General features: G+C 41.2%; 1 protein-coding gene across 8 annotated transcripts in view; it reads left to right on the forward strand.

The window, feature by feature from the left end:
- tanc1b (tetratricopeptide repeat, ankyrin repeat and coiled-coil containing 1b) overlaps positions 1–27,305 on the forward strand; it is a 103,860-nt gene that overhangs the window by 41,173 nt on the left and 35,382 nt on the right. For all 8 annotated transcript variants that reach the window (XR_011311067.1, XM_069702476.1, XM_069702478.1 and 5 more), the window contains exons 4-7: positions 3,990–4,094; positions 16,676–16,809; positions 19,320–19,509; positions 23,055–23,375. Coding sequence is in view for 7 of the 8 variants with exons in the window: in XM_069702476.1 (XP_069558577.1) it covers positions 3,990–4,094; positions 16,676–16,809; positions 19,320–19,509; positions 23,055–23,375 (750 nt within the window). In the remaining variant the exon portion in view is untranslated. The remainder of the gene's footprint in view (positions 1–3,989; positions 4,095–16,675; positions 16,810–19,319; positions 19,510–23,054; positions 23,376–27,305) is intronic.

Here is a 27,305-nt window from a genome sequence, read left to right on the forward strand (position 1 = left end):
CTGTGCCAAGCTGACCACGATGGGGAAAGACCAGGTACATACATACGACGTATAGTTAGTGACGCTGGTAACCAAGTCTATTATGCTGCATTCACAATACCAATCTCATCTGACATTTTTTCACCAGAATATATAATTTTTCACTTTTGAGTTGAACTCATTACCACAAATTGGAGCATAAAGACGGCTGTTGTGAGACTGCTTTCATTCTCGTTGGCTGCACAAAGAGGACACACTGTCTCATTGATAAGTTGAAATGTGAAGAAGTCAAGAGTCCATCTCCAGGAATGCTGGGAAAGGTCCTTGATCACTTTCTAACTATGAACAGTCCTCCCTTTCACTGGCATCGCCTGGACATTGTAAGTTGTTGGTGAGAGGTATTGGACTGCTCGGTATGTGTATGTCCGTGTGCGTGCGCCCGCTGACTGATGGCTCGCTGGTTATGGATTCCTGAGTCTCGGTGAATAGCGGTGAGTCCTCCGCAGTCACAGCTCACCTAACTGCTTCACCCCAGAGATCCCTCTGCTCTCTGTTTTTCTTCCTCAATCTGTCTCCTTTTCTTCCAGTGTTGAAGGTGCATTTACATAGATACATATTTACACATACTCCATATTTACTTTCCACTGAAGGTGAGCAGCTGAAGTTTTCAACAAAAATAATGTGGAGTTGTCGTTTGCAAGTTTTGTTTTAAATTTGTGTTAGAATGATCAGGTGAACCTGAAATATATATTTTTTTTGTGTAATCTAAATCTGTAGCCTCTTATCTTACCTGTCACTCCCTTTTCTTTTCTTAGTATTTGTTAGATAGTCTATGCTTTGCAGTGACACATGTTCATTTCAGATTATTTTTGAACAATAAAGCTACACGAGGTAAAGATATATTTTATTTATACATATCAGGTACACAGGTCAGCCAAAATATGGCCAATCACAGATGAGGCAAATTAAAGGGAAAAGCGTTTTTGTAGCCAGTGTCTTGGATGAAGCAGAAAAGGACATGTGCATGGACCTCCGTGACTCTGACCAGATGACATCTTGGAATGAGAAGGCGTATGGGCTGGTCCTGGTCAGCAGTACTTCCAGAGAGTGATCCAGGGAGGGACGATCCAGCTGCTAGTTATGGATGCGTTCATCAATTCAGCCTGAAATGATCAGTGTCATCTGAGCTGTCAGTCAGAAACTCACAGTTTCAGTTTCATGTCACTCAGAGCAGGAGCGGATTAATCATTAGTGATGAGGGGGCTGCAGGTAAACTACTGCACTGTGAAAGAAAATAATTCTGCTGCAGTTTGCTAATCAAGGCTGTTAATTTATATAAAGTACATGTGGTGGTGTTTTTTCTCTTAAAAAAACAAAAGAACCAATGAGAATATCATTAAAGTATTGAGTCATTAATCATCCTTATGTATTTACTTGAACTTTTGTCGAGTTGTATCGATAAGATAGGACCCCCCCCCCCCCCCCGGCCTTGTCTTTTGTCCACTCTCAACCTCGATGCATTTTAATTTGTTGTGTCTGGTTCAGAGATCAGATGTTGGCTGATGTTTCTCCCTGGAAAAATCATCCCATTCTTTCTTAGTACCATTTCCTCAATGTACCTTATTACAGTTTGTGAAATTAACATGTATGATGATTATCCTGCACAAATTATTTTAAATTGTGTATTAATTAATATACATTTGAATGGATTTACATTCTGGATTTTACTTAAAAGGTGTGATGGAAAGTAAGAGCTCATCTCATTTCTGCCTTTCTCTCATTGTCCTTCAAGGGTCATATATCTGACGCTTCCATTTCTGTGACCTTTTCATGCCTGTTATAAACTGCAATTGCTTATTCGTCAGCGCTTCCATCTAGAAGGGCAAGGCAGTAATGGCACCCTGTTAAATCCTGAGATGAGATTTTGAATGGAGAAGAAACTCCTCTGTGCCTTGTCTGATGCTCAGAGACATCAGATCCCTGCTGAAAGACCTTTTGCCTCTTCCCTCTATTATCAGCCTTTAGATGTGGCCTAAAATTACCCCTGATAGCCATCCACATGTTTGTTATTTCATGTGTGGATCCTGTGTTCCTCTTGGCAGTTTGGGTAAACTGAATCTGAACTTAAGCATATGGTTTAGATTACTCAAACTATGCCCCCTGTTGTCTTTACATGAAATACAGTCAACGGAACGTATTAGGCAGTTTGCTTTTCGTCCGAGATATTTACCTGAACTGAGTGTGTCTCACATACAGCCCTCTCTGTCTCTGCAGTCACGCTTTAATTGGAGCCATGTGACTCCTGGGTAATTGGTTGTGCCTGACCATCCACAGATGAATGGAGGTTTTCAAGACACTCTTTGGCTTTGTCTGTCTGCATTTGCAGATGCTTCACTGAACGAGTCCTCTTCATGTTTAAAGCCATGAATCTACACAAATCAAATAGTTTGTAACATCCTAATGTGTTGGGAAGCCAATTCTTACATTGTAGTGCTTTCAAACAACACTAGCATCACCTTTAATTGCTGTGCCACATACCTTCAGGCTCCTCTACAGACGGACATCTACATCTGACTTTGGGCTTTCACTGCGAGGTCTTTAACTGGGTTCATGTCATGACTTCTGGTTATAAACAACCAGTCTTCAGAGACAAACACTCTTCTCAGGTATCAAAGCCACCGTTCCTCACTTTGCATTTCAAGTTGCATATCCATAGATGGCACTGTGCATCAAGCAGCAGTGGTCAAGCTTCTGATTCAGAGGGATTCTTTGAGCTGGGAGTGACTGGTTACCGAATGTGTCAATAGGGAATGGCTGTTTAGCTATTCTTTATGTTATGACTGAGGTTACACATACAGTCATCTGATAACAGGAGGGGGAGGTTTGGATTGGGTTGCAGTAGGTCAAGGTTGGAGTGGTGCAAAGGGAGGCACACTGTTGTTATGTTTTATGGATTTATGGATCTAAATTATATAGTCACCTCCTGCTTTCTAGATTATTTTCCACAGTTTTTATTTTTGCTCTTGTGTTTGGACTCTGGAATTTACTTCTTTTTTACACAGGAAATTGTGGGCTCTAAGTAGAGAATGTAAAAATGTACACAGCTAGTTGCTTGGGAGGTGTTTTGTTTCATGCCTTAGTATTTAGACTAGTGTCATTCCTGCATCTCACACGTGTATAAACAGTTATATAAGATTAGTAGGCCTTTTCTACTACTCTACAAAACAACCGTATTCTCTGTCCCTGTAGGGCTGATTAAAAGACCATTTTACAGTGTATTATAGACACCAGGGGCACACAGACATACTGCATATATTGCCTTTATGCAGGTGAGTATAGAAGTGGTTTATCATAACGTTCGGTACAGCGAGCAAGCATTGTGTGTAACGCTGTGATACAGTCACGGTGTGAGCAGAGGGAACAGAGCAGCTAGCCATCGTTGACTCCTCACTAAAGACGAAGCTGCTCCTCAGAGGACTGTTCCACTGTCCCAGATAAATCCTCTGACTTACACCAGGACACCTGGACCTTCATACATCCATAATATGCAACTGTTGTTGCAGCAAGGGCAACACAGATAGATCAACAGACAGAAAAAACATTTCTGTCTGTTTGCTTGCATGTGTGTGTTTGAGCACTGCAGAGGCTAATTGTTGAGGTTTCCTGCTGTAGTTTACATTCCCAGCGCCGGCCTGCAGTGTTTTACTGGGAGTCTCCAGCCATGCACACAATATTCTGGGCTTGTCAGACAGACCAGAGCTGCTATCAATGCAGGGAGCTGTCTGAGAGTGTGAGGGACTTTTATGTGAGCTACGGAGTGCAGCCAAGCCCGTCCAACTAAGACACCACTGCCTCTCATCTCTCGTCCCATCTGGAACATATTAATCCTGTGAGAACTCTCGCTGTTCTTTCCCTCATTCTCTCCTCTTTTGCGTTTCTTTTGGTGTCTCTCTGTCTGACTCTCTCTCTCTCTCTCTCTCTCTCTCTCTCTTCTCTGTTCGTGTTGGCAGGTCCAATCAGGAAGCCCAAATATGTGGAGAGTCCTCGTGTCCCTTCTGATGCCATCGTGTCAGCGCTGAGGAAGGTGGCTGATAACAAGGAGTCCTCCCGCAATGGTGAGTTTTACTTTTCGTTTTTGTCTGCCTGTGTTTTAATGTGTAAACTTAAAAACTGCTTCAAGAGTGAAAAATGTACATTTTGTCAGCTGGAATTTAGTGTAATGGTTTTAGCGTAGCATCAGTTCCTGTGTGAGTCTGTGAGAGTAGCAGTGCCTTTGAGTCCTCTTCCTTCATGTAGCCCCTAATGCAAACACACAATAGTGCCTGTTTATTCTAAACTGTGTGTTTAGATTACAGAGGAGTCATCTTTCCACTGCGTTGGGATTATTGTTTAACCGAAGCACTGGCTTTGTTTCACGGGAATTTAAGGAGGACGAGACCTTTCAGTTTTCAAGAACTGTACATGTATATTATATGTGTTCTTGTGTTTCCAAATTTGTGTGAGGTGTTCCTCTTGTGCTACTGCTGCCTGTTCTCTCAGTGTGTGTGTGTGTGTGTGTGTGTGTGTGTGTGTGTGTGTGTGTGTGTGTGTGTGTGTGTGTGTGTATGTGCGTGCAGTGCTAATGTTCCTCTAAGTGCTCTGTTTTGATTTCCAGCTGAGCAGGGCAGGCTCAGATTCCTCCTATAGGTTTACTAGAGCTGTAGGGTGCGTTATCTTTAGCAGAAGGCGATACAGAAAGAGTCCTCTGGTTGAACATAGCTCACATACGTAGACAGTAGTAACGCAGCTCAGCCCAGTTACTGTTTACTGTGACATGCCAAGGCGTGAGGGTGTGTCACACATTCAGCTGGCACAGAGCTCAAAGCGGCTACCAGCAGATATCGGACTCCAGATTAATGTTATCTCATGGCAGTGGGTGTACTGCCACTGTTGGCCAATTTCATGATATGAACTGTATATTCAAATTCTTTTGACAGTCGTGGTTTGAATGCTTGAACAGAACTGTGAATGTGGGCTGAATATACAGCATTCTGTTGGATAAGTCATCAAGACAGTTTCTTTAATTATAAATGCAAATCTCCACTGTATTTTCCACAGTCATCACATAATAAAGGTGTCTTTACAAGTGATTACAAATGGATTAAAAATGAAAAACAAAAATCTTTCATTTAGGAATTAGGATCCTTAATTCAGTACAGGGGTGTCACAATACACAAAATGCATGTGAGATCTTAATGTTGCAGTCTCAATGACAGCGAGTACACAAACATTGCCTCTAAATTGAATTTTGTATGATGTTATTGTTCGTGTCTGTTCCCAATGACAGAGATATGGTCAATTTACGACAAATAACAAATGAAATCGCGGTCTCGAGGGCAGTATTCAGCCCCTTTTAGTATAGTTTCATATACTGTTGGAATAAGAGCAAAACTCTCTCTCCTTGTGCAGCTCCAGACATTTAAGGCATTTCAGTCCGATTCTTTTTTCTGGGAGTGACGTGTACGAGTTCTCAAATATTGACTGAGCCTTCAAAGAACTGAAGAAATAACCAATCTGTTTTTAAGGTCAGACAGCTACTTACATGTGGCCTTTATTGGTGCCATGTACAGTTCTTCAATAAACGCAGCAGTGACGCCAGCAGGTGAGCCAGGAGAAACTTTCTACTTCTTTCTTCTCCAGCTGAAGTGAGCGGGTAGAAAAGTTTACTGCTGAGAAATTGCAGGAATGAGCCAACTCACTCAACTAATCATGTATAATTAGGCACTGTATAAATTCTAGACTAATGATGGCTCATTGTAATAGCCCAGCTGTAGTAGTATGAGGCCCTATGCACAGCTGACAGGCTCTCAAACTTCACATGCTTTCTTCCATGTGGGCAAATTCACACGTACAGTATAGGGTTTCCCTCGTATTTGAAGCTTCCGCATAGAGAGGACTTTAGTGTCCAAGTTTACAGTTCGCTGCAACAAGATTTACTTGTAAGAATGTGCACCACGGGACAAGGACATATCCACTATTATTTAGTCAATACAGAAAGCATCTTTCAGCTTGCGTTGTCGCCCATTTCAGACATAAACTATACTGTCTTTTTCGCTAACTGTCGACACGGGATGAGAAGGTGGTTTGACTTTGCAGCTTTTGTAACAAGGTCAACGTCAGCAAAGAATGTTGATCGAGCACCGGAAGAATTTGAATTCCTTTGGAGGTTTTGCAGCACAGAAACTGTGACATTTAGGGCTCAAATCAAGTGAGTTCTTGCGAACAATAAAGGGATTTTTCTTTTGGGTTTGCTGAAGGGTGCCGTTCTAGAATTTCAAAAAAAAATCATGTGCCACATCAGAGACAAATTTTCAATGCAGCTGAGGCTATTTGTAGGACTTAGGCTGTGCAGATCCTGATTTGTCCAGTAGCTTGAGTGTAATTCTTTTGTCTCTGTGTTTCACTGGAGACATGAATTGCTCTTCTTGTGGGTCGAACTGTCAGCTTTGTCATTTGTCATGCTCTGTGTTGTGGACAAGCAGGATGTGCTGTTGGCTAAGAAAGGAAACACGCTTTTGACCTACAGTCGAGTCTTCTCACACGGCACCGTCTTTGAGGAAGGATTGAGTTTCCAGTGCCTGTGTGTAAATGCACTGTGTATTTTTGTTTTGCCTATGTATCCGCAAGAGCCTTAATCTTTACTTTATGCATGTGTGTGTTAGCGTGCATGAGTGCGTTTGCAACAGGCGGCTGACAGTCCCTGTCGATGAAATTATTTCAGCTGTGGTCTCAGAGTCCTGTCTCTGTCAATCAAGGCTGAGCCGCAGGTCCTGTCCTCTCCCACAATCACGTCTCTCTCCAAATCCCCCATTTTACCACTCCAGTGAAACTGGGACCTGAACACTTACCACCTGTTTGTTCATGTATTAATTGTCTTGTCAGTGCATTCTGTGAATTTACACTAATTAAACCATCTGACTGTGGTATTACTTTTGCTTTTCTATTGTTAGTAATCCAACCCTTCCGTGTCATTTCCTGTACAATGTGCATCACTCATTTGTTAACATTGTTTGGAAGCAATGTCGTCCGTTGTGATATTCATACCACTCTTTTATTTTTGCTTTAATTTGGCAGATAACAGTGAAAACACTTGTTTCTAAATGAAAATTCCTTCGGCTCTCAAATGTGTCATTTTTTGGCAAAATATAGGGGTAAAATTGTCCAGACGTGGCAGCACAAAAGACTTAGCATACCCAACCTTATGTTGTGTCCAGGAACTTGTGGCTATGTATGAACTGGTTGTGATCTTTTTTTTTCTATTTTCTGACATCTAAACATGTCATCAAAGAGCAGCAAAGTGATGTAAGAGTTTAAATCATGGCAGGCAGCATGTGAGAAAAGTTTTTTTTGTTGTTGCAAATGTTAGAAACAATTTTATCACTTGAGACCTTTTTTACACATTGAATTGGCCAAGATGACACAGGTGATTTCATATATAATTATATTTACAGTCTTTGTGTGACACTGTATGGACAAATGGAGACGAGGGAAAATAAGTAATGCCGCACTAAAGCATGGACCTGGTGGCTTGAAGCAGCCTATAAACTGGTTTTATTAAGTATAAATTATATAAACTCCATCCATTTGTGTAATCATGGCCAATTGTTACCATTTTATAGAACTTCATAGCAGCAGAAAAGAAAGGGACGTGATTGGCTGTGACAAAGTGGTAGTTTAGCATCCTCCTATGACACGTCAGGTTAATTCTTTCTTTTAATCAGCAGCTCGAGGATGAGTCTTTGTGTTATTTTTTATTTTTCCACACTGAAACATAAAGCTTCTTCATTCTGTGCCGTCCATCTCTAAAAGTTGATTAGACCACAGTCACTCTGGTCCACAGAGCTCAATTGCTGCACGAGAAAGAATCAGCTGTGTTGGTCTGATGGTTAATGAAACGCCATCTGTATCTGCCATTACAGCAATCTTAATAAAAGGTGTGGTGTCAAGCTGAGACGTCCGTCAAGCTATGATTACTATCACCATGCCATCCCCTGCCGTGAACCCTTTATTTTTTTTGAGATACTTCATCATCAATAGTCTCCTCTTCATTTGCCGTAATGTCTCATTGGACACTCCATCTGTGCGAAGGACGTTTACACTCCTAACATTGGAATGTGCAATAAGAGCACTGAACTTGCTTGAGGGGGGCACGTCACCTTCCACCTCTGAACTCAAGTGGGGAAGCAGGATGCATGTTCTCATTGAGGGTTCATTAAACAGGCTTCAGTGTTGTGGTAATGAAACTCCAGCTGCTAATGAGCACCGGCTGGATTGTTTTCTCGGCAGGGAGAGAGCAAAGAGAAGAGAAGCTCTGCGTAGCCAGCCGGTTCCCGGTGCTCCCCCTCCTCCTCCACCCTTCTCCTGCTCCTCCTCCTTCCGTCTTCATTCTTCTATCACTGCACCACACTGCTGCTATTTCACACCTGCTCATAAACTTCCTCGGGCAGCAGATAACGATGTTGTTTTGTTTTTGCCTCCATTTGCCGTACAGTTACCGGAATAACAAAGTGGTTCCAGCTACATCTCTGGTTTTCCATATCTCCAGGGTAGTGTAAGATGGAGAGGACAAATCAGACAATTTATCCAGAACACTGAGATGATTTTCCTTGGGTAGCCATTTTATTTAAAAACTACCCCCCATTCATATAAATACATTCATTTGACCTTATCTGTACCGACAAAGCTCCACTTGCCCTACTGCCACAGTTTTATCCTGCCTGCTGCAGAATCATTAATAATATAATTTCCAACATGAGGTCTTAAACTGATTCATAAAGTGTCAAGTGCCGTTTGAACGGACAGCCAGTATTGCTCCCCTCCCACAAATGAAGTCGTGAAGTTAGGTGAAATCCATTTGGGTGATGCCAATTAATAAACTAGGTTAATCAAGACAGGAGTAGTTCATGAGAGCCTTGAGAGCAATGGTCCTGACTGACTACAGTCATCAGTTTTGGATGGTGTCTATCCAGTGTGAAATTACAGGAGGTTTGTCACAATAGACCAAAAGTTTCAAGCCTTTTTTCCTTCTCATGAAATCTTTTGCATTGAAGCAATATAACACCTTGTTAGCAAGGTTAGCTGTAGCTCAACTGGCCAAGTGTGCACAGTCTGAGTTTCTTGGTTTCTTTGTAAAGAGACAATTTCACTTTTGGACTGTAAGTCAGTGTAAAGAGTTACTGCCCATCATGTCAGCCCAAAGCATTTAAGCTCTGCCTTTACACGGCAAAGAACTTCAGCATAGCTCATGATATAAATTATATTGGTTTAATTTGACACAAATTACATTACTTGTGGGTGAGGAATGATAACTACATTTAATTAATGAATCCATTTAATGTGCATTTTATATACATTAATATTGTGTTGCTGTTGAATGGCTGCATCAGATTTGCATTGTAATCCTGTGACCTTGCATTAAATATATTTTGAGCGATTTACTGGAGCTCTTTTTCCCCCTGCTATGTCTGTTATTTAGTCTCCTTAGGTTGAATTGCTACTGTAATTTGGGACTATTAGGCTGTTGTCAAGGCTTGCGCAAGTGCTTATTATAATAGTGCTTCACTGTTCTGGTGTGTCATTATTGGACCATGATAACACTGTGAAACAAAATGGCTAGTTTTCATTTTGTTTACCAGATTTTTACTATCCTCTGTCACACATACAGAAATTGGCAGAGCATAGATGTTTTTAAAAAGCGTCCCTTAAATTTGACCAAACGTGAGAGACTTCCCAGTTGAATATTAACTTGTAAATGCTCTCTGGTGGACAACTTACAATATTGTAGCAAATTATCTAAAAAAAAAAAATCTTTCTGTGCTGCAGTTAGTCATTGATTGCTGATATTGATGTATCTGTGAGAGAGGGAGAGAGATAAGAGTGCTCACAAACACACCCAACAGATAAAGTACATCCTTTGGATATATTGGATGAGAATGCATATGTGATTAACCTGCTGTGCCCCAGGTAAAAGAGCCAATAAGCATTAACGTGAAACAAGAGCAGACCTAATTTCTGAACACAGCAAGGCAGGCCAGCAGCTCTGGCTTGTATTCAACCCACCGTCAGGTTATCCCCTTTCCGAAGTACACTTTCTGAAGTGCTCTACAGCTGATAGCATTTTAAATCAAGGCTAAACCGCAGCAATATTTCCTCTTCAGGAATGCATTCCATCTCGATAAACTGATTAACCCCACACTGACCTCTTTAGTTATATATGATGCTTTTCAGGTTTGATACGGACTGAAAAGCTAACTGTATAATGCAGTTAATCAATTAAAACTGAGATACACCAAAGTGCTTCTTGTCCTGGGAATAATTTCTATGTTTCACTTTTTATTTGTTTCAAATTGAAGAAACTAATGACTAATGGAACATAGAGAACTTAACCCTGGAGACATACGGCGACTGTGTGTTGTTGATCTTCATTTGTTGGTACATCATGGTAGGATAGATGTCTGACTTATGAGCTACACAACTACCTAAGCTCAGTTTCTACAAGTGTGCAATGCTACTGGTTTACAAGAACATGTCACCCTACAACATTTCTCCAATTAATTATTCTTCTCTATTTATTGGAAGATACATGCAGTACTGTTGCACTTCAATGGCCTTAAACCCAGACTGTTGCTGAATGGGAGACATACATCCTGTTCAGCTTGCACTAAATGCACTCTATTACAACCATAAAAAGCCCAAATGTTCAGAATGTTTCATAGAAAGTCCAGTAAAGCCAACCGGTAAACAGTTTGTTATTTCTTCAGAGTAATACTATCCAAGACCCGCAGCATGTTATATTAGCAGCAGCAATTACATAGATATCAGTGATGTCACACTGAAGGAAATTAATGTCCAGGGAGGCTTTAGATGCTATCACCTTAGAGGCATGAAAGAATAGAGCGTGTGACTGAAAGGTAGCAGATCTGATCCATAAACTGGTTGTAGAAATCTAGAGGGAAAGCAAAAGAGCAGGATGTGACCCACCCTTAGTGCCATAGCTGAGATGCCCTGGAGCAAGACACTGGCCTGCAGATAAGACTGTTTTTTTCAGCAACTTTTAAGTGTAAAAGTAAAGGAAAAACAATATGGATAGATTTATTTGCGTTACATGAGCAATCCATCCATCCATTATCTGTACCCACTTTATCCTGAACAGGGTAATCCCTATCCCAGCTCACTTTGGGTGAAGGCAGGGTTCACCTGGACAGGTCACCAGTATATCACAGGGCCAACACACAGAGACAGACGGAAACAAAGACCGTTCACACTCTCATTCACACCTGAGGGACATTTAAAGAACCACCAATTAACCTGATAGCATGTTTCTGGATGGTGGGAGGAAGCCGGAGCACCGAGAGAACCCACGCAGGCACACGGAGAACCTGCAGACTCCCCCAGAACCTTTTCACTGTGAGGCGACAATGCTAACCACTGCACCACTGTGCCGCCTACATGAGCCATATCTAATTACATTTTGTTTGCCTTCGATGTTTATTCTGGTTCTAATGTATTGCTGTCATTTCTGACATTTCTGACATCAGAACGGTGAGGAGTGTTGAACAGACAATAATAACATTTAAAAGAGAAACTGGTCCCAGTGGTAACCATTTAGCTGAATGAGACAAATTTCCTATTATTTCATGTATACATACAGAATGAATACATTGCAAAGCCAAAGTCGTGTGAATAATATACATGCAGTACAACCAGAAGCTGACTTTTCCATGTACCGAATGTGCTATATGTTGGAAGTTTCCTTCATGTTAAAAGAAAGTTTTTCCCTCCATCTGTTAATCATGTGGGAAGTGTTGATTTGTTGGGTGCCTCTCTGTAACCTTGTAAGGTCTTTACTGTGTTAAGTGCCCCAAGATAACTTGTGTTGTGATTTGGGGCTAAATTTAATTGAATGTGTTAATTCATAAATGTGCGGCATGCTGTGAAAATGAACTTGCATGCTGAAGGTTTTATGTCTGTCAGTGGGTGCAACTGGCAGCACAGTGTATTGATTTTCAGAGAGACCACTGGCTGAAGGTGTTAGTATCGATGTGGGCCATGAGCCCAAGGTTTTGGCTTGTAGCTGCTATGTGTGTCATTATGTCAACCTTTCTGTCTTGTTGTGATGTCAGGGCTTTGACAACCCCAGTACAGTTCTAGGGCCACTAATTGGTCCTCAGCGCCGGGTGGGTTTAAGTGGTTTCAAAGAACCAGTGATGAAGTGGTCTTGTCAGGATTCAGTAGTAAAGAGCTGGGTGATGGATTCAATCATATGTACCCCCTAAACTATCAACTCAGGGTTTTGAGACTAGCAGCATCACCAACACAGAGCTGGAAAGAAGAATCAATATACCGGACTAGTTTCTACTTTGTATTAGTTTATAGCAAGATCGGACACATACACAGGTTTGTACTGTTTTTTCAAATAGCGAAATACTCTTACGCTGATCTCTATAACTTTAGTCAAATTGAATGCATAAAAATTGCTGGTCGTCACAGATCTGTATTTGCGTTTTTGGCGCAAAAGCCTCTGATTGACTGATAATAAAAAACAATCTGTCAATCTCTGCTAATATATGTTCGTCATAAATGTGTGACGTGTAAGGTGTCCCTTTTTAAAGACCGATTCCTGTTATCCATAACCGTCTACTAAAACTCAATGAAGCATATATAATATGTGGGTGTGTACTTCAAATTATTGGACCAGCACCAGCACTCAGCATGGATGATATCTGATCAGAGCTCAGTTACCATCTTGAACGGTGCATGCTGTGTTAAGTGAGAATTGATACGTAAATGTTATTTTCTTTCAACTTGATAATATTGCTTTGGGAAGACTCATATTTTTGGTGTGATCCACATTCAGGCCTGAAAACTGTCTTTGCACCAGCACTCTTAAAAGGCTCCTCTCAAGCAATTAAATGAGCAGGGTGACATTCCCTATAAAGAATTGATTTTCAGTGTATGGGCTTTCTGCTGCACTGTATTTGCAATGGAGAAGAGGTTATTCAAGTACAGCATGTATTAGGTTAGCATTCACTGTCGGTTACCATATAGACAAAAGCTTCAATTTATTCCGTTTTAAAACCTCTAGGCTTATGGGATTATTGCTATTTTTTTCAGCCTTGCAGAATATTTCAGTTTCTCGACATAAAAGGCAGCTCTAAGAGGTAGTGCAACTTTCCGAAAGGCAGTGCCAACATAAAACAACATCAGAAACCAGGCGACCCTGTGGGCAGCTGTGTCAAAAGGGTAATATAAATATTCTGCACAGCCTCAAGTTAGAGATATGTGCTTGTCTGGCATTACTTACAGTACATGTATCTTGTCGAACACATTTTGTTCTTGGCTGCAGGATGGAGGCACATGACTACCATCCCAGGCCATAATGCTTAATTCAGTTTTGTACTGAAGCCTTTGATAAATTGCTGGCATGATTTATTCTTTCTCTACAAAGTTGTTCTTGTAGTTACAGTAGCACCAGCTGCTTAAATTTTAATGATGACCGAGTGTTTAGGGAAATTCAAGAAGCTTTGCTGTTTTAAAAAATATGGTGAATTAGCTTGTGCAATCTGCTTGATTAGGCACACTTTGTGTGTCTGGATACAAATTCAGCTACTCCTCTGTGATAAAACATCCAGTCCATCTTAGAGCTGCAACTAATGATGTCTTTCATCATTGATTAATCTGATGGAATATTATTTCAGTTATTTGATCAATCGTGTGAAATATCAAAAACGTAGTGGAAAATCGGTCACAAATGGAGCGATGGTTGTGAGATAGTTCATGCAGTCAACTCGAGCTGCTCCTCTCTGCATCATGTGACATGCCTCATCCCCCATAATCATCTAACATACACACCATCCTGTCAATTTAAGATTTTTGTTCTATGTTCTGATTCTGCAATAAACATTTCAAGCGTGAGTTGTCTGACGGAAATATGCAGAATCCAAGGTGACGTCTTCAAATCTATCGTTTTGTCTCACCTAAAGGCCAAAACCCAAAAGTATACGTGAAGCTGAAACTTGAGACTCTGTTGATCTTATCTACTTTTTTATTTTAAAAATGTCTAAAAATGATTGATTATCAAAGTAGTTGTTGATCATCCTTTTGTAGATTGACTAAGCGATTAATCGTCTCTAAAATGGACAACACTGGAATCCCTGCTGGAAGATGCAGATAGGAACACTGGTGGCTGCTTGATAAAGTGTTGGTACTTCAACCCCGATTCCTCTGAAGTGTCCATTTATGAACTTCCATTTGCAAACCAACCTGCTGCACAGATTTCTTGAGGGTTTCAGGTTTATTCACCTGATTCTCTTTCTGAATTGAGCAGCAGTGGGACTCACCTCATGAATGACAATCGGCCTTTCTCAGTTCGAGGTTTTTTTTGCATGTGATGTTGGCAGCCATGCTTGCCAACCATTGCTCAGAAAAAAAGCCTCAGATGAATCTTGAATATAAGCTCCTACAATGAAAGTAGGACTTATTGTTGCAACGGAGGAGAAATATATAATCAGTGGTGTGTACATATGTATGTAACGTACGGCTTCAAAATATGCGGTGCCAGTGAGATCGTTCAGCTGAATAATGAATAGTAAAATCCAAGATGGGAGTAATCATTTTGTGTAATGTTGTCCTCAGTGCAACCACTAGTGGCCAGTCCTGCCTTGCATACTTTCCTTACCAGACCATTGACCTAACGTTCCTTCGTAATAGTTGCAGCATAACTTCCTCCAACCAGTGACTTCACTGAGAGCAGTTCTGCAGAGACACCGATGCTACCAACACCATTCTTTTATTTCTTACCCTTAACATTATTAAAAAAAAAAATACATCTTTCAAAGTAGATTACAGAAGAAACATTAATCATTGTTGTCGAACAATAATTATTTACTTAAATGTATTCATTGTTCCAACATGTTATCAAGAAATAAATGTCACTATTCCAAGGACGGCACTTCAAGATCATTTTACCAACACACTTGTATATGTTATGCTTTTTTTTTGGGGGGGGGGATTTAGGATATAGAATGTCCAGAGGAACTTTTTTCCTTCATTAAATACTCGTACAAAAAAATATTTGATCAATTATTCAGATGGAACTGCAGGGTTGAGAAGTTTTAGAATTTCTAGTGTGCGAGGCCATCGCAGGTTGACGTGACGTTTTTGTGAATTTCTGTCGTTTGTATTTTACCACGATGTCCAACGTCTGTTTTGGACAGAACTGAACTGAAGGGCTTCATAAAGGGCCATAAAGACCAACATAAGAGAAATAAAAAAATGTTTTAATTGCAAATCCTGCAATTAATACCAGTTAAGACCCAAAATAAAAACAAAGACCCATAAACTGGTGTAAAAGTTTCCCTTTGAGAAATGCTTTGTTTGGACTTTATGTGCTCTGTGTTGCACTTGAAGGTTGACAGAAGTGATCATTTTTAGGGTGTTTGGTCCGTCTTCTAAGAGAATGGAAGTAAACCCAATACCTCATAAAACCTCGGAGGGCAAAAACAAGGCTTATTTTGTTTGGTATATCATCACTCTAAAAGGGGTCTAACTCTAAATGGTGCATACTATAACCTTTCACATCCACATTTCACTGATAAGTCTTCTGTTTTTTTTTTTTTTTTTTAATCTATATTGGATGTTGCCTGCCCCAATCATTTTTCCAGACTGAAGAGTTATCTGCCCTTTTGAGAATATGAATAGCAAATATAATAACATTTACTTTAAAGGAGAAGATATCATTTATATTTTAGCATTTGCATGCCAGAGATGTGCGTGCATGTGTGTGTCTTGGTGGTTGGATTCTGACTCCACTGGGGCTCGGCAGCACATCGGGCCATTGGACCTGTTTGTGTTTAATCAGATTTACTGTCGACATTATTAATAACTGTGGAAGACAGTAAAGGAGAAAATGAAGGAATGAGGAGGAAAAGCTGCTGACAGAGAGCCGTATAATAATCTTTTGTACCTTGGACATTCTCCCGGCCTGTCATCAGACTGTCTAATTTATGAATCAACATTTGATTTGTACTCCTTCATACTCTGATTTCTAATACTACATACATGAATTAAGATACAACTTTTTTTTTCACAAAATTTCTTATTTGTCTTCATTATTTCTTGGAAAAAATAGATCTCAAGTAGTCTGTGCCTTGTTAATGGTTTCTCAACCTTGAGATTGCAGCCTGAAGTTGTATTAAGGTTTGAGAATGAGGACCACAGACAGTCTGAGCTGTGCTGGAGAGACACTATGTCCACTCATTGATATTCAGAGGCTCTATGAGTGAGAGCTGTAAACAACCAGAAAGCCCTGGAATTGGCACTCCAGGCATGTTGCAGAACACACACACACACACACACACACACACACACACACACACACACACACACACACACACACACACACACACACACACACACACACACACACACACACTCTCTCTCTCTCTCTCTCTCTCTCTCCTCGCCCTCTATGGGTCTGCACCACATCAGTTGCAGCTGGAGAGTGCAGCATAGCATTTCAGAGCAGAGCTGAGGAGGGCAGCGTGGCCCTGTGTGGGCCATCCAGTGGAGAGAGGGAATCTACCCGCTAATGCTGAGTATTTCTACCCCCTCCCCCTCCCCCTCCCTCCTCCCCTGTCTATCTCTCTCTGGTCTGTAGAGCTGCAAGCAGAGAAACAACCAAGCTCCTCCTCCCCTGCCACTCAGGAACTGATGACAAGGCTGGGCTTTTTACTGGGAGAAGGGATCCCGGGTACGGCACGCATACCTATGGACGACAAGAATGAAAAGAAGGTATTTTATTTCTCCCTCCCCTCCAACTCCCTCCCTTGTCCAAGAGCAGCTGCTGCCATTGCTGCAGCACACAGATATAGAGATAGAGGAGAGAGGGAAAGGACGAGGAGAAGCTGGTTGTGACAGTGTAACAGTAGAAAGGATTTTTGTATTCATTTTTTCCCTTGTGCACAAAGGATAAGGTTTTAAGAGGCACCTCTGGGACATTTTTTTTTTTTGGCACAACAAGCAACGGTAACTGTCAGACTGTTTTGTTTGAACTGCTGAATATGTGCAGAAGAAAGTAAATGCATATTCATGGTCTGCATGTGGTTTTGTTTGTGTTCAAGCTCCTCAGCGTGGTATGTCAAGTCTCCCAGTAACTTCAGTGCTATTCCAGGAGCTCTTCAGCATGGAACAGGAGCGTCTGAGCCCGGGTCCAGAAATAGAGTTACGTTAGGTCTGAGCCTTCGTTTGTTTGACTCCACTCACTAAGCTGGAGCTGTGTGAAGAGCAGAGTCCAGCACGCAATGCTTTCCTCATTCATCTGGTGTCTTGGACACGTTTTGACACTGAACTGGTCATTTCGGGAACGTGAAAGCAGCTTAGAAAGTATTTTCTGAATCATGTTCATTAGTTGAGATGTCAGAAGAGGAGACAGGGAGTACGGGAGTGTAATGGTTTTGACTTTGTGTTTGCTTTTTGTGCGTTTATGTGTGTTTTCACAGCTCCGATGAAGAGGAGTACATTATTGTCATCTGCAAGCAATTCTCCGGTCCATACTGCTGTTTTACTACATGTCTTTAACTCAGCGTGGTTTTTGTTTTGCCTTTCAGTAAATTATTAAAAGTCAGTCAGGTGTTTGACTCTTCCTGTGTTTGTTAGCTGGCATTAGCTGTGGCCAACTGCCTGAGGGCTCGAAGTTGCCACACAAAACTGCTGGCGTAAAAATGTTTTGGGATTTAGAAATAGAAAATGTGTTATGGTTATATTATCATTCCAAACATTGTTGATCAGACCGCCAGCCATTCAGCATATTCTGCTGTTTGTCTTCTTTTAGCATGCCATTATACAAACGTAAAGACCTTTGAACAAGCAACAGTCAGCGCAAATCGAATGAGAGGTTCGTCACACTTGTCTCTAAATTTGGTGAACGTCTAACTACTTTGTGAATTCAGTCAGGTTTAGCAAGAGTTTTTGCTGGCACTAACAATCTATGTTTGTTATTTTGAACTACTGCAGTATTGGTCTCATCAGGAGAAAGATCTCCATTGTTTAAAAATACTGTCTAAAGTTAGTGCTGTGGTTGTTCCAGTGGGGTATGATTTCGGTGCTATAACAATATAAATATATATATGAATAAGGCTTAGACAAACGGCATTGGAATGGTTTCAGAGATTTTAATTGGTTTAGTTTGTTTGAGGCAATACACAGCCTTGTAGCATGCGCTGGTTGAGAAGCCAACCAGGGGTGAAAGTTCCTCAGGCAACAACATATCTGAAATGAGTTTGGTTTATTGAGGATGAGGTTGATTTAATTTGACCTGGACTTGTAACAGTTGTTTTTAATTGGATTTATAAGGGGCCATGTAGTGATTGAGAAAACATAAATGTAAGTATTGCTCTGATTTCAACAAGCCCCTTCAGAAATATAATTTTGTAGCATCACAGCGATGTTACGGACACCTTGTTTGGTGTATTTCTGTCTGTAATGTTTGTTCTGTGCGAAACAGAATTGCCCTTTGGTGGACAAATTGAAGTCTGGTACATTTCCTGAACTTAATGTGAACGACGTAGGATAAAGAAGAAGTTCCTTTAAAACTTACTGAGTGATAAGATCTTTGTGGTGTGAAATAGTTTGAAGGCTTTGGGCCTTGTTACAGTGAGGCAGTGATGACCTTCTTGAGCTGCTGTGTATTGTGTCTGAAATCAGAATACAGTTAAAGGAAGCTGGTGAAACGGGACAAACCAGCTTTAATTTGGATTCCTACGGTTGTCAGTTCTCTCAAACAAAGATTCAGCTGTTGTACGGTTGTCAGACAGGCTTGATGACATGAGAAAGGTATCTTTTGTGTCAACACAAAGCGGAGACTTCTTCCCTTGTGAAATTCTCTTCAGGTCTATTTCGGCTCCTCCAGACATATGAGTGTGTAATTTTCAAGCATTGCTCCGTTTACAGTGCTCATGCCCTTCGGCTTGTGTGTCATGCTCACATGTGAAATGCTTGTTTATTTGCGAAGGAGTTTTTTTGCATTGCTTTTACATGATCCAGATCAAATAGACAGTGAAGTTAAATCAAGGCCTGTTTTAAAAAAAAAAAATTAAAAAAAATGTATTTCCTTAATTCAACTTCCAAATAAGGTTGGAAACTTACTTTTTGTTGTATTTATTGCTCCTCATGCTGCAAAAATGTGAACTTCTTGCCAGATGATAGTTTATATTGAATTGACTTCATACTTCATTGACATCTTTGAATAGTACAGCACATTCTTGGTGTATTTGAACCCCTTTCTTGATATCCCTTCTCTGCAGTGCTCCCTGACCAGCCAGGGTATCAGCCCCTGCTCTACACTGACAAGCAGCACGGCGTCTCCCAGCACCGACAGCCCATGTTCCACCCTCAACAGCACGACCAGCCGCCCCCCACTCAGCCGCTCAAGCCCCTGTGGGACCATCACCAGCCCCAGCTCCACACTTGAGAGCAAGGACAGTGGGATCATAGGTGAGCAATAGCAGCTATCTACTACCACCTTCAGTTTCTGTGGTGCAAGAAAAACTTGTGACACGGGTAGATCCTTAAAGTGGGAATACTTAAAGGTACCCTGATAAGCTCTGACCAACAGGAGAGCTGTGGGGTAATGGAGTTGTGTTCTGCTGATCACTTGTGGCAATAGTGTGTAAATTAATTTAGCCATAAGGGTGTAGCTGCAAAACAGATTACTAGCTAGTTATTATTGATATAAACAATGTGGGATTTAAAATCAAATTGACATATATTATATGAGGAAAAAAATGTGTTTGGCAAAAATTCAAACAATACATTCTTGTTAATGACACTGAACTTTGTTACTTTACAGAGAAACTACTCAGGGTACCTTTAAACTAGCCACTTGCATAGGCCAGAGGTGGAGATGGTGGGAACATTGTTTACTCTGTAGTTGTACTGCATTGGTATTTAAAGCAATTTTAAAATGAAGTATACTATAGAAAGTCCATGAAACTTCAAACAGACTTCACTGTGGAGTTTTTCTGGCACAGTGAATCAGTAGCTCAGTTCTCAGCGTCAGTGTCCCACCTCAGAGGAACGACAACAATCTCACACCAGCCTCTGATTTGACACCGACAGCTGACCGATGGCGTCATCACCTGCTCAGTTTGATAAAAATAGGTATCACCAACGACTCTGCTCACTTCTTAGTATTGTTTTGTCATTTATTCTGCACCGTGCAACCTTTAGCACAGATTCATCAAAACACACCAACACAACTGTTTAGCGTCACTTAAAATCACTAACTGCAGTCTTTCCCATGATGCTTTTCTGTTTTTAATTTGCAGTGTTAAAATTATTACCTTATATACATTTTCTGATTGAGACAAAAACTTGTAATGTGTATTTGGTGTCAGTCATTTACCATCCTGTGAAACCTATTGGGACTGAATGGCATTTGTGTCACATTATATTCATCCTCTCCCGTGTCAGTTATCGGGTTTGTGTAGAGCTGTTCTGGTACGAGGGAGCATTGAGGTGACAGTTGCTACAGTTTGACGCTGTGCTGTATCTGTAGTAATAGCCCTGTAAGATATCTGGGGATTTACACAAGCTGACAGGAAGATGGCACAGTCTATTGATGCATTCATTCATCTCCCATTTATACTCACAAAGCCTCCAGTGGCTACACAAATTGTCTGATTTTATTCTGAAAATGGGTTTTGAATATTTGGAGTGAGGATTGAAAAGCAAACTGTAGCTGCATGATCCTTTTTCTCTTTTTTTCTGGAGGCACTGTTAGATTTTGAAAAAAAGTCAGCAGCTTTGAGTGAGGTTTGAAGTTTTACTTATCCTTGTATGAACTAACAGAGATACCATATTTGATGCTGTTTTTTTAGGTTACTGACAGACATGGTAGTTGTGCAGTGGGTAGTAATGTCTGCCACAGCCAGATATTACACAACAGTTTGGGTTTCCAGTCCTCCAGAGTTGACATAAGTGATTACCATGAGTCAGTCATTCTGTCCCCTCAGAGCAATATCATTGCTAGCTGCTAAATAATTTATGGAAGCTGTGATCGAGCGTCTTCCAGCTTAGAGCATTGACACCACCCAGGATCAAACGTACAAATGTGTTGTAGTCCACGTTACTCCAAAGCTACATTGGTGGGTCCAATCTAAATTCATTTTGCGAGAGATAAGATGTTGGTCTGTGACTGTTGTACTTCGCTTGAGGATTTCGAGGCTGCAGGAAAGATGCTAAAATAAGTTAATGAGAAATAAAATCATGCTGCTAAAAAGTCAGTTCTGAGAGGTAACTCTTGCCTCTATCACTCTCTGAAGCTCTCTGCTCTTTGTGATGGTCGCAGACAGTAAGGTGGAGGTGCATGACTTGTTTACAGACACACACCCAGCAAAATGAACTGAAAAGGTTTGACGTTGGATTTTACTAAGTTGTGCAACAAAATCTGTCAAAATCTGTTATCAAACACCTGTTGAACGGGCAGAACACCAACTTGCAGAAGTGCAACATCTCAACGACTTTGCCCGCGGTCAACTCTTTGTCCCCTCTTCACCCCGAAACCAGAGTGTATTACACAAACCTACGTGTGGAGCTAATTAGACTCAATGGTTGGCTCTAATTAGCTCTGTATATGTAAATTAGTTGAACTGCTGAGGCTGTGACTGAGCATCTCCTCCTCGTCTCTACCAGCAGTACCTGTCCAGCAGACTCTTGTATCTGCAGCAGAGGGAGGCACGCATCTTATTTAATTAAACTGGTAGATCGCTGACTCTGGCGTAATGCTAGGCTACTATGCACTTTTGTGTGTGGGTGAAGTGGGTTGGGGGTGTGTGTTAAGAGCCACTGGTCTACAACATCCCACCCACCCTACTTGATAAAGTTGTGCAGGGAGGAAAAGAACAAAGCCGTCGTGCATCCACAATTCAGATTCCTGCCTGTGATTAATGCCCCGCGTCCTTTGAAGTTTAAGTCTGCCTGTGATTTCAAAAGCACATTAATTTGGCTTTGTAGTATGTTAAAAGCTCCTTGGTGAAATTGGTGGGACTTTGCAATGTCTTAACATTCACAAAGCAGCTCTCCCACAAGTTCCTACAGGAGGACTCATAACAGGCTTTCAGAAAAAACTACAGTCAAAGTATCTTTGAATAGATAATAATGTATTATCTGCCAGGGTTCAGAAAGTTCAGCCAAGAAAGGCGCCATCATTATAAATTCTTCTACACCATGATGACGTTTAATACCGTGATCAGGGCAGGGATAGACGTGACGTCTGTTATGAGTGACTTCATTTTTGGCCAGGTAAACAGCACAGGAGTCACGAGGTCCGGGATCCGATTGTTATATTAATATTGTTGATGATGCAACGTGCTGCGGCATTATGAAATCCAGATTAGCAGTGTGTGATGCAAACACAGCCAGCTGGCCAGTCAGTTCCAGTCCTCTGACTGTACTGATGTCTCTGTATCCAGCTGCCTGTCATTGTGCAGCTTGGGCCTCCTCTCAGCTTTACAATCGTGTTAGATGGCTGCGTTGGCCCGTGGGAGGATTAAAGGATTTGTTCTCAAATAAGCAAAAACACCTGTCTGAACAAAAACTAATTTCAAGATCTTTCAAAAACAGTGCTTCACTCTTCTTTTACATCTTTTACATGTTTTGTGTAAATATTGAGTGTTATTTACTCTGTATGATATTGAATCCTTCAACTGGTGATCCTTGAAAACAGCCAAAGAAATGAATTCCACAAATCTTTGCCATCATGGCTTCCTAGTTTTCATTAGTGCGAGTAGACCGGCACTGTGAATATAAATTGAGCTTCCGAACAGCGTTGATAAGGGCAATGAGAAAAAGCAGGGAGTTATTCAAAGTTAAAAGTTCCATTACAGCTTAGTACCTCACCAGAGATTAAGACAGATACATGTTCACAGCACACAAAGAACATTAATCTGATATATCTTGCCTCTTTCCCTCATCTTCCCTCCCTCACTTGTTAAAGCATCCCTTCTCTCTCTCTCTCTTTTTTTTTCATCTCCTCTCAGCCACCATCACCAGTTCTTCAGAGAATGACGACCGCAGTGGCTCCAGCCTGGAGTGGAGTAAGGATGGCAGCCTGAGAGGCAGCGGGCGCCATGGCCTGGCACAGAGTGTGCGGGCTGACACCTGCTCTCCTGTGGCCGAAGAGGACTCCAGCAGTGCCACAGCAACACCAGCCGACACCCCGTCCAGGACAGATCAGCAGCAGCAGGCCAACATATCAGCAGGAGCACCGCAGCCTCCGAGTCACTCCCCCGAGGGACCCATTCCTTACCCACCACAGACATCAGCCTCCCTCATGATGCCGAGGCCAAACTCTGTCGCAGGTAAGAGGCCTTAGTGTTGATATCTGGGTATACACATGTACAGGGAAGAGTCTGTCAGACTGGAACTGTCTTTCCAGTCAGCTCAAGACTGCGACACTGATATGACCTGCGCTTCAATCTGAAAAGTCATTTTGGAAGGTTGAAAGCATTTGTAGATGTAGAAGAAACAGGAAGTTCGTAGTTTCAGAGAACAGGTTGTGCTTTTCAGAGCAGGGGGTATAAAGTTTGGGATTAGGCAGCTGTTGTGTGTTGTGCCTCTGCACAGCCTGCCATGTCGTCTCTAAGCACCAGCCTCTGCCTGGCTGATCTGTTCTGCATTCCTGCCCTGGAACCTCCCTGTTGTGGTTCAGCTCACCATATCCACACAGCTGTCACAGTTGTTGATATTCCTCGCTACCCCCTTTTTCCATCATGTTTTTTCTCCCCTTTTTCTATTCTCAGGTCTCCCTCATGCTGCCCTCCTCTGTTTTTGCAGTTGCTGCTTTTGACCTTGGCCCTACCTCAAACTGACATACATCTTACATTTTCCTTTGTGTCCTTTTAACTGTAATGATATTTAAAAGCAGGTTCAGACCAAGTTGAGGCAAAGACCAACAGAAAATCAAGTTCTCACTGAAAGTCACTGTTGAACTGGTCTTTGAGAAATATTACTTTCAGCTCAGTTTAGCCTCAGGATTCACAACGTCAGGGACAGTCGTTGGATTTTGATGTACAAATGAACCATCAAATCATAAGTAATATAAGTCTAAAGCTCTTTATATGCTGATGATTTGACTTCATACCCAGGAGAGCTGCACATGATGACTGTTAGATTGAATAGACACATGAAATACCATGAGAGGGTATGACTCAAGTGTTTGATTGAGTGTGAGCAGTATATGGAGGGTAGAGTACTTTAAAACAGATAAAAATCTCTCTTTTAGGGCGGATGTAGATTGTACAGAGGGTAAGGTAACACTCACTGGAAATTACAGCAGCTGGGGCAGGCTGGGTAGAAAGAAGCATAAAAACTTTAGTAGACTCCGGTCAGATCAGTGATCAAGATAAGACTGAGACCACAAATAACCACCAGAATCCCACCAAGACAAGAAGGAGCATTATGTCCCTGAACATGTGAATATGAGTTTTTTGCTGGGAGATGTATAATGATCCTAATGTGTTGCTTGGGATTATGTCGTTTTGCTTTATCTTTTTCCCCTTGATGGAGCAGCTGCCAACGGGTTGAAATTCAAATACTTCTCTCCTTCTTCCCCTGTGTTTGATCTTGATGAAATACAGTAACTATTCACTTGTGTCAACTCCCAGATCAGTTTGTTGTTTTTCTCTTCGATAGTATCGATCTTCTTCATCGTTATGTGCTTGTGACATAAACCTGAACGGTCCAGACGCACACTGGCTCATAAAGCTAACAGACCAGGGAGAATTTGGCAGTTTATGTGTTCTTGTTTCCGTGTGTGCTCTCAGAGTTTATGAGCTGATGTCATAGTTATGCAGTGTTGCCCTCTGGGGACCTTCAGAATTCACACCTTAGATTTTATGCTGTGTGACAAAACCCTGGGAGAGGACACGAAGGACACGATGAGACGGCTTTATTTACGGCTCAAACCAATCTGTGGTTTGTCTCATGGTACGGCCGGGACAGTGCTTCTCCTTAGATAATGCTCAAAGAAATTGTATTCAATGAAAATTGATGATAAATGGAGAAGAATTGTATTCAACATGAGTGCATTCACTCTGTGTGCCACAACCTTGGTGACCATTGTTCATTGTGTTTGTACTCCAGCCTGTTGAATACCAAGGTGTCTGATGTGAAGATGTGAATCTGCTTTTACTTTGTTGATGGAGGTTAAATAAGAACATGGAGATCCAACATGGAAAGAAATATAAAAGCTGAATTTAATTGGCTTAAATATATCAATGCAACACTTCTAACAAATGGAGATAAAAATCACCAAAGATGCTGGGTGTTGAAGAAACCTTTGTTTTTCCATCTAGCGTTTGGTTCATTACTTTGTGGCGTACGTGAACTGGCCAGAGTAGAATTAATATTTATTGACTTGGAAAGGGACTTCTTGGCTACCTTGCTTAACTCATTGCTACCTTCACCTTGATAGTGATGGGAAATGGGTGGAAATATACACTTTGATGCAATTAACAGTCCTGCAAGAAATGTTATCTCCTTAAAGGTTATCATGTTAAATTGTTTTATGGGGGTGTTTACTCAACTTTATGGTAATTTTGTGAGAGGTAATTTCTGGTGCTGTCCAAGTACATTGCACTATACTAAGAGGTGTGTCTGTTATTTAGCCTCCCTGCATTGGTGTACTAAATGGGGTGGAGTGTATATGCGTATAATATTTATCAAACCTTCTCAGCTATTTTCATAGAGCCACATTTTCTACTGAAGGTAGACAATTGTTTTTGTATTGACTGGCTTTAAATATACAGTGCATCTGGAAAGTATTCACAGCGCTTCACTTTTTCCACATTTTGTTATATTACAGATTTATTCCAAAATGGATTAAATTCATTTTTTCCCTAAAAATTCTACACACAACACCCCATAATGACAACGTGAAATAATTTTTTTTTGAAAATTTTGCAAATTTATTAAAAATCAAAAACTAAAAAATCCCATGTACATAAGTATTCACAGCCTTTGCCATGACACTCAAAATTGAGCTCAGGTGTTTCCTGTTTCCACTGATCATCCTTGAGATGTTTCTACAACTTGATTGGAGTCCACCTGGTAAATTCAGTTGATTGGACATGATTTGGAAAGACACACACCGTCTATATAAGGTCCCACAGTTGACATGTCAGAGCACAAACCAAGACATGAAGTCCAAAGAATCATCTGTAGACCTCAGACAGGATTGTATGGAGGCTCAGATCTGAGGAAGAGTACAGAAACATTTCTGCACCATTGAAGGTCCCAATGAGCACAGTGACCTCCATCACCCGTAAATGGAAGAAGTTTGAACCACCAGGACTCTTCCTAGAGTCGGCCGCCCGGACAAACTGAGCGATCGGGGGAGAAGAGCCTTAGTCAGGGAGGTGACCAAGAACCCGATGGTCACTCTGACAGAGCTCCAACGTTGCTCTGTGAAGAGAGGAGAACCTTCCAGAGAGAAACTGTCCAAGAATAGGAGCCAAGCTTGTAGCATCATACTCAAAAAGACTTGAGGCTGTAATTTCTGCCAAAGGTGCTTCAACAAAGTGTTGAGCAAAGGCTGTGAATACTTATGTACGTGTTATATTTTCATTCTTTATTTTTAATAGATTTGCAAAAATTTTAAACAAACTATTTTCACTTTATCATTATGGGATATTGCGTGTAGAATGTTGAGGAAAAAAATGAATTTAATCCATTTTGGAATAAAGCTGTAATATAACAAAATGTGGAATAAGTGAAGCGCTGTGAATACTTTCCGGATGCACTGTAACGGTTAATACCACAGACATTCAAGAGAATCACATGAAAAAGTTGGTACATAGGTTGTAGTTTCTTTGCGGCAAAGCAAATTTTGTCCATCTGTCTAATGCCGATCAATCGGAGCATTGCTGGGCCTCTGGAATATGAACTGTGTACAAAGAATGTGTGCATATTGCTGTGAAGCATCATTTACACTGCCTTGTAGCTGTGCTGTCCCGGCCTCTGTGGGAACAGCCTGAGTGGAGCCTACACGTGCTGCAGCAAGTTGCACAAACGTTGGCACACACCACCTGTCAGAGCTGGCAGAGCTGAATTCAGATTCTCATGAGCACTTTATTATTATTGTATTGTTAGCTCATAGTCTAAGGAGCTAGCTTGACCACCATTTTTGATAAAAAAAATTTTTAATTTGTTGCCGTTTCTGAGGTCGTGTAACCACTGCTCCACCATTTACATATTATAGTTGATATGAGTATTTCCATTGCTTTGATTTA

The sequence above is a fragment of the Brachyistius frenatus genome, unplaced genomic scaffold, assembly GCF_029030835.1.
Source record: "Brachyistius frenatus isolate BFR_SWC_R1_liver_20210118 unplaced genomic scaffold, ASM2903083v1 Contig_42, whole genome shotgun sequence".
NCBI classification, from domain to species: domain Eukaryota; kingdom Metazoa; phylum Chordata; class Actinopteri; family Embiotocidae; genus Brachyistius; species Brachyistius frenatus.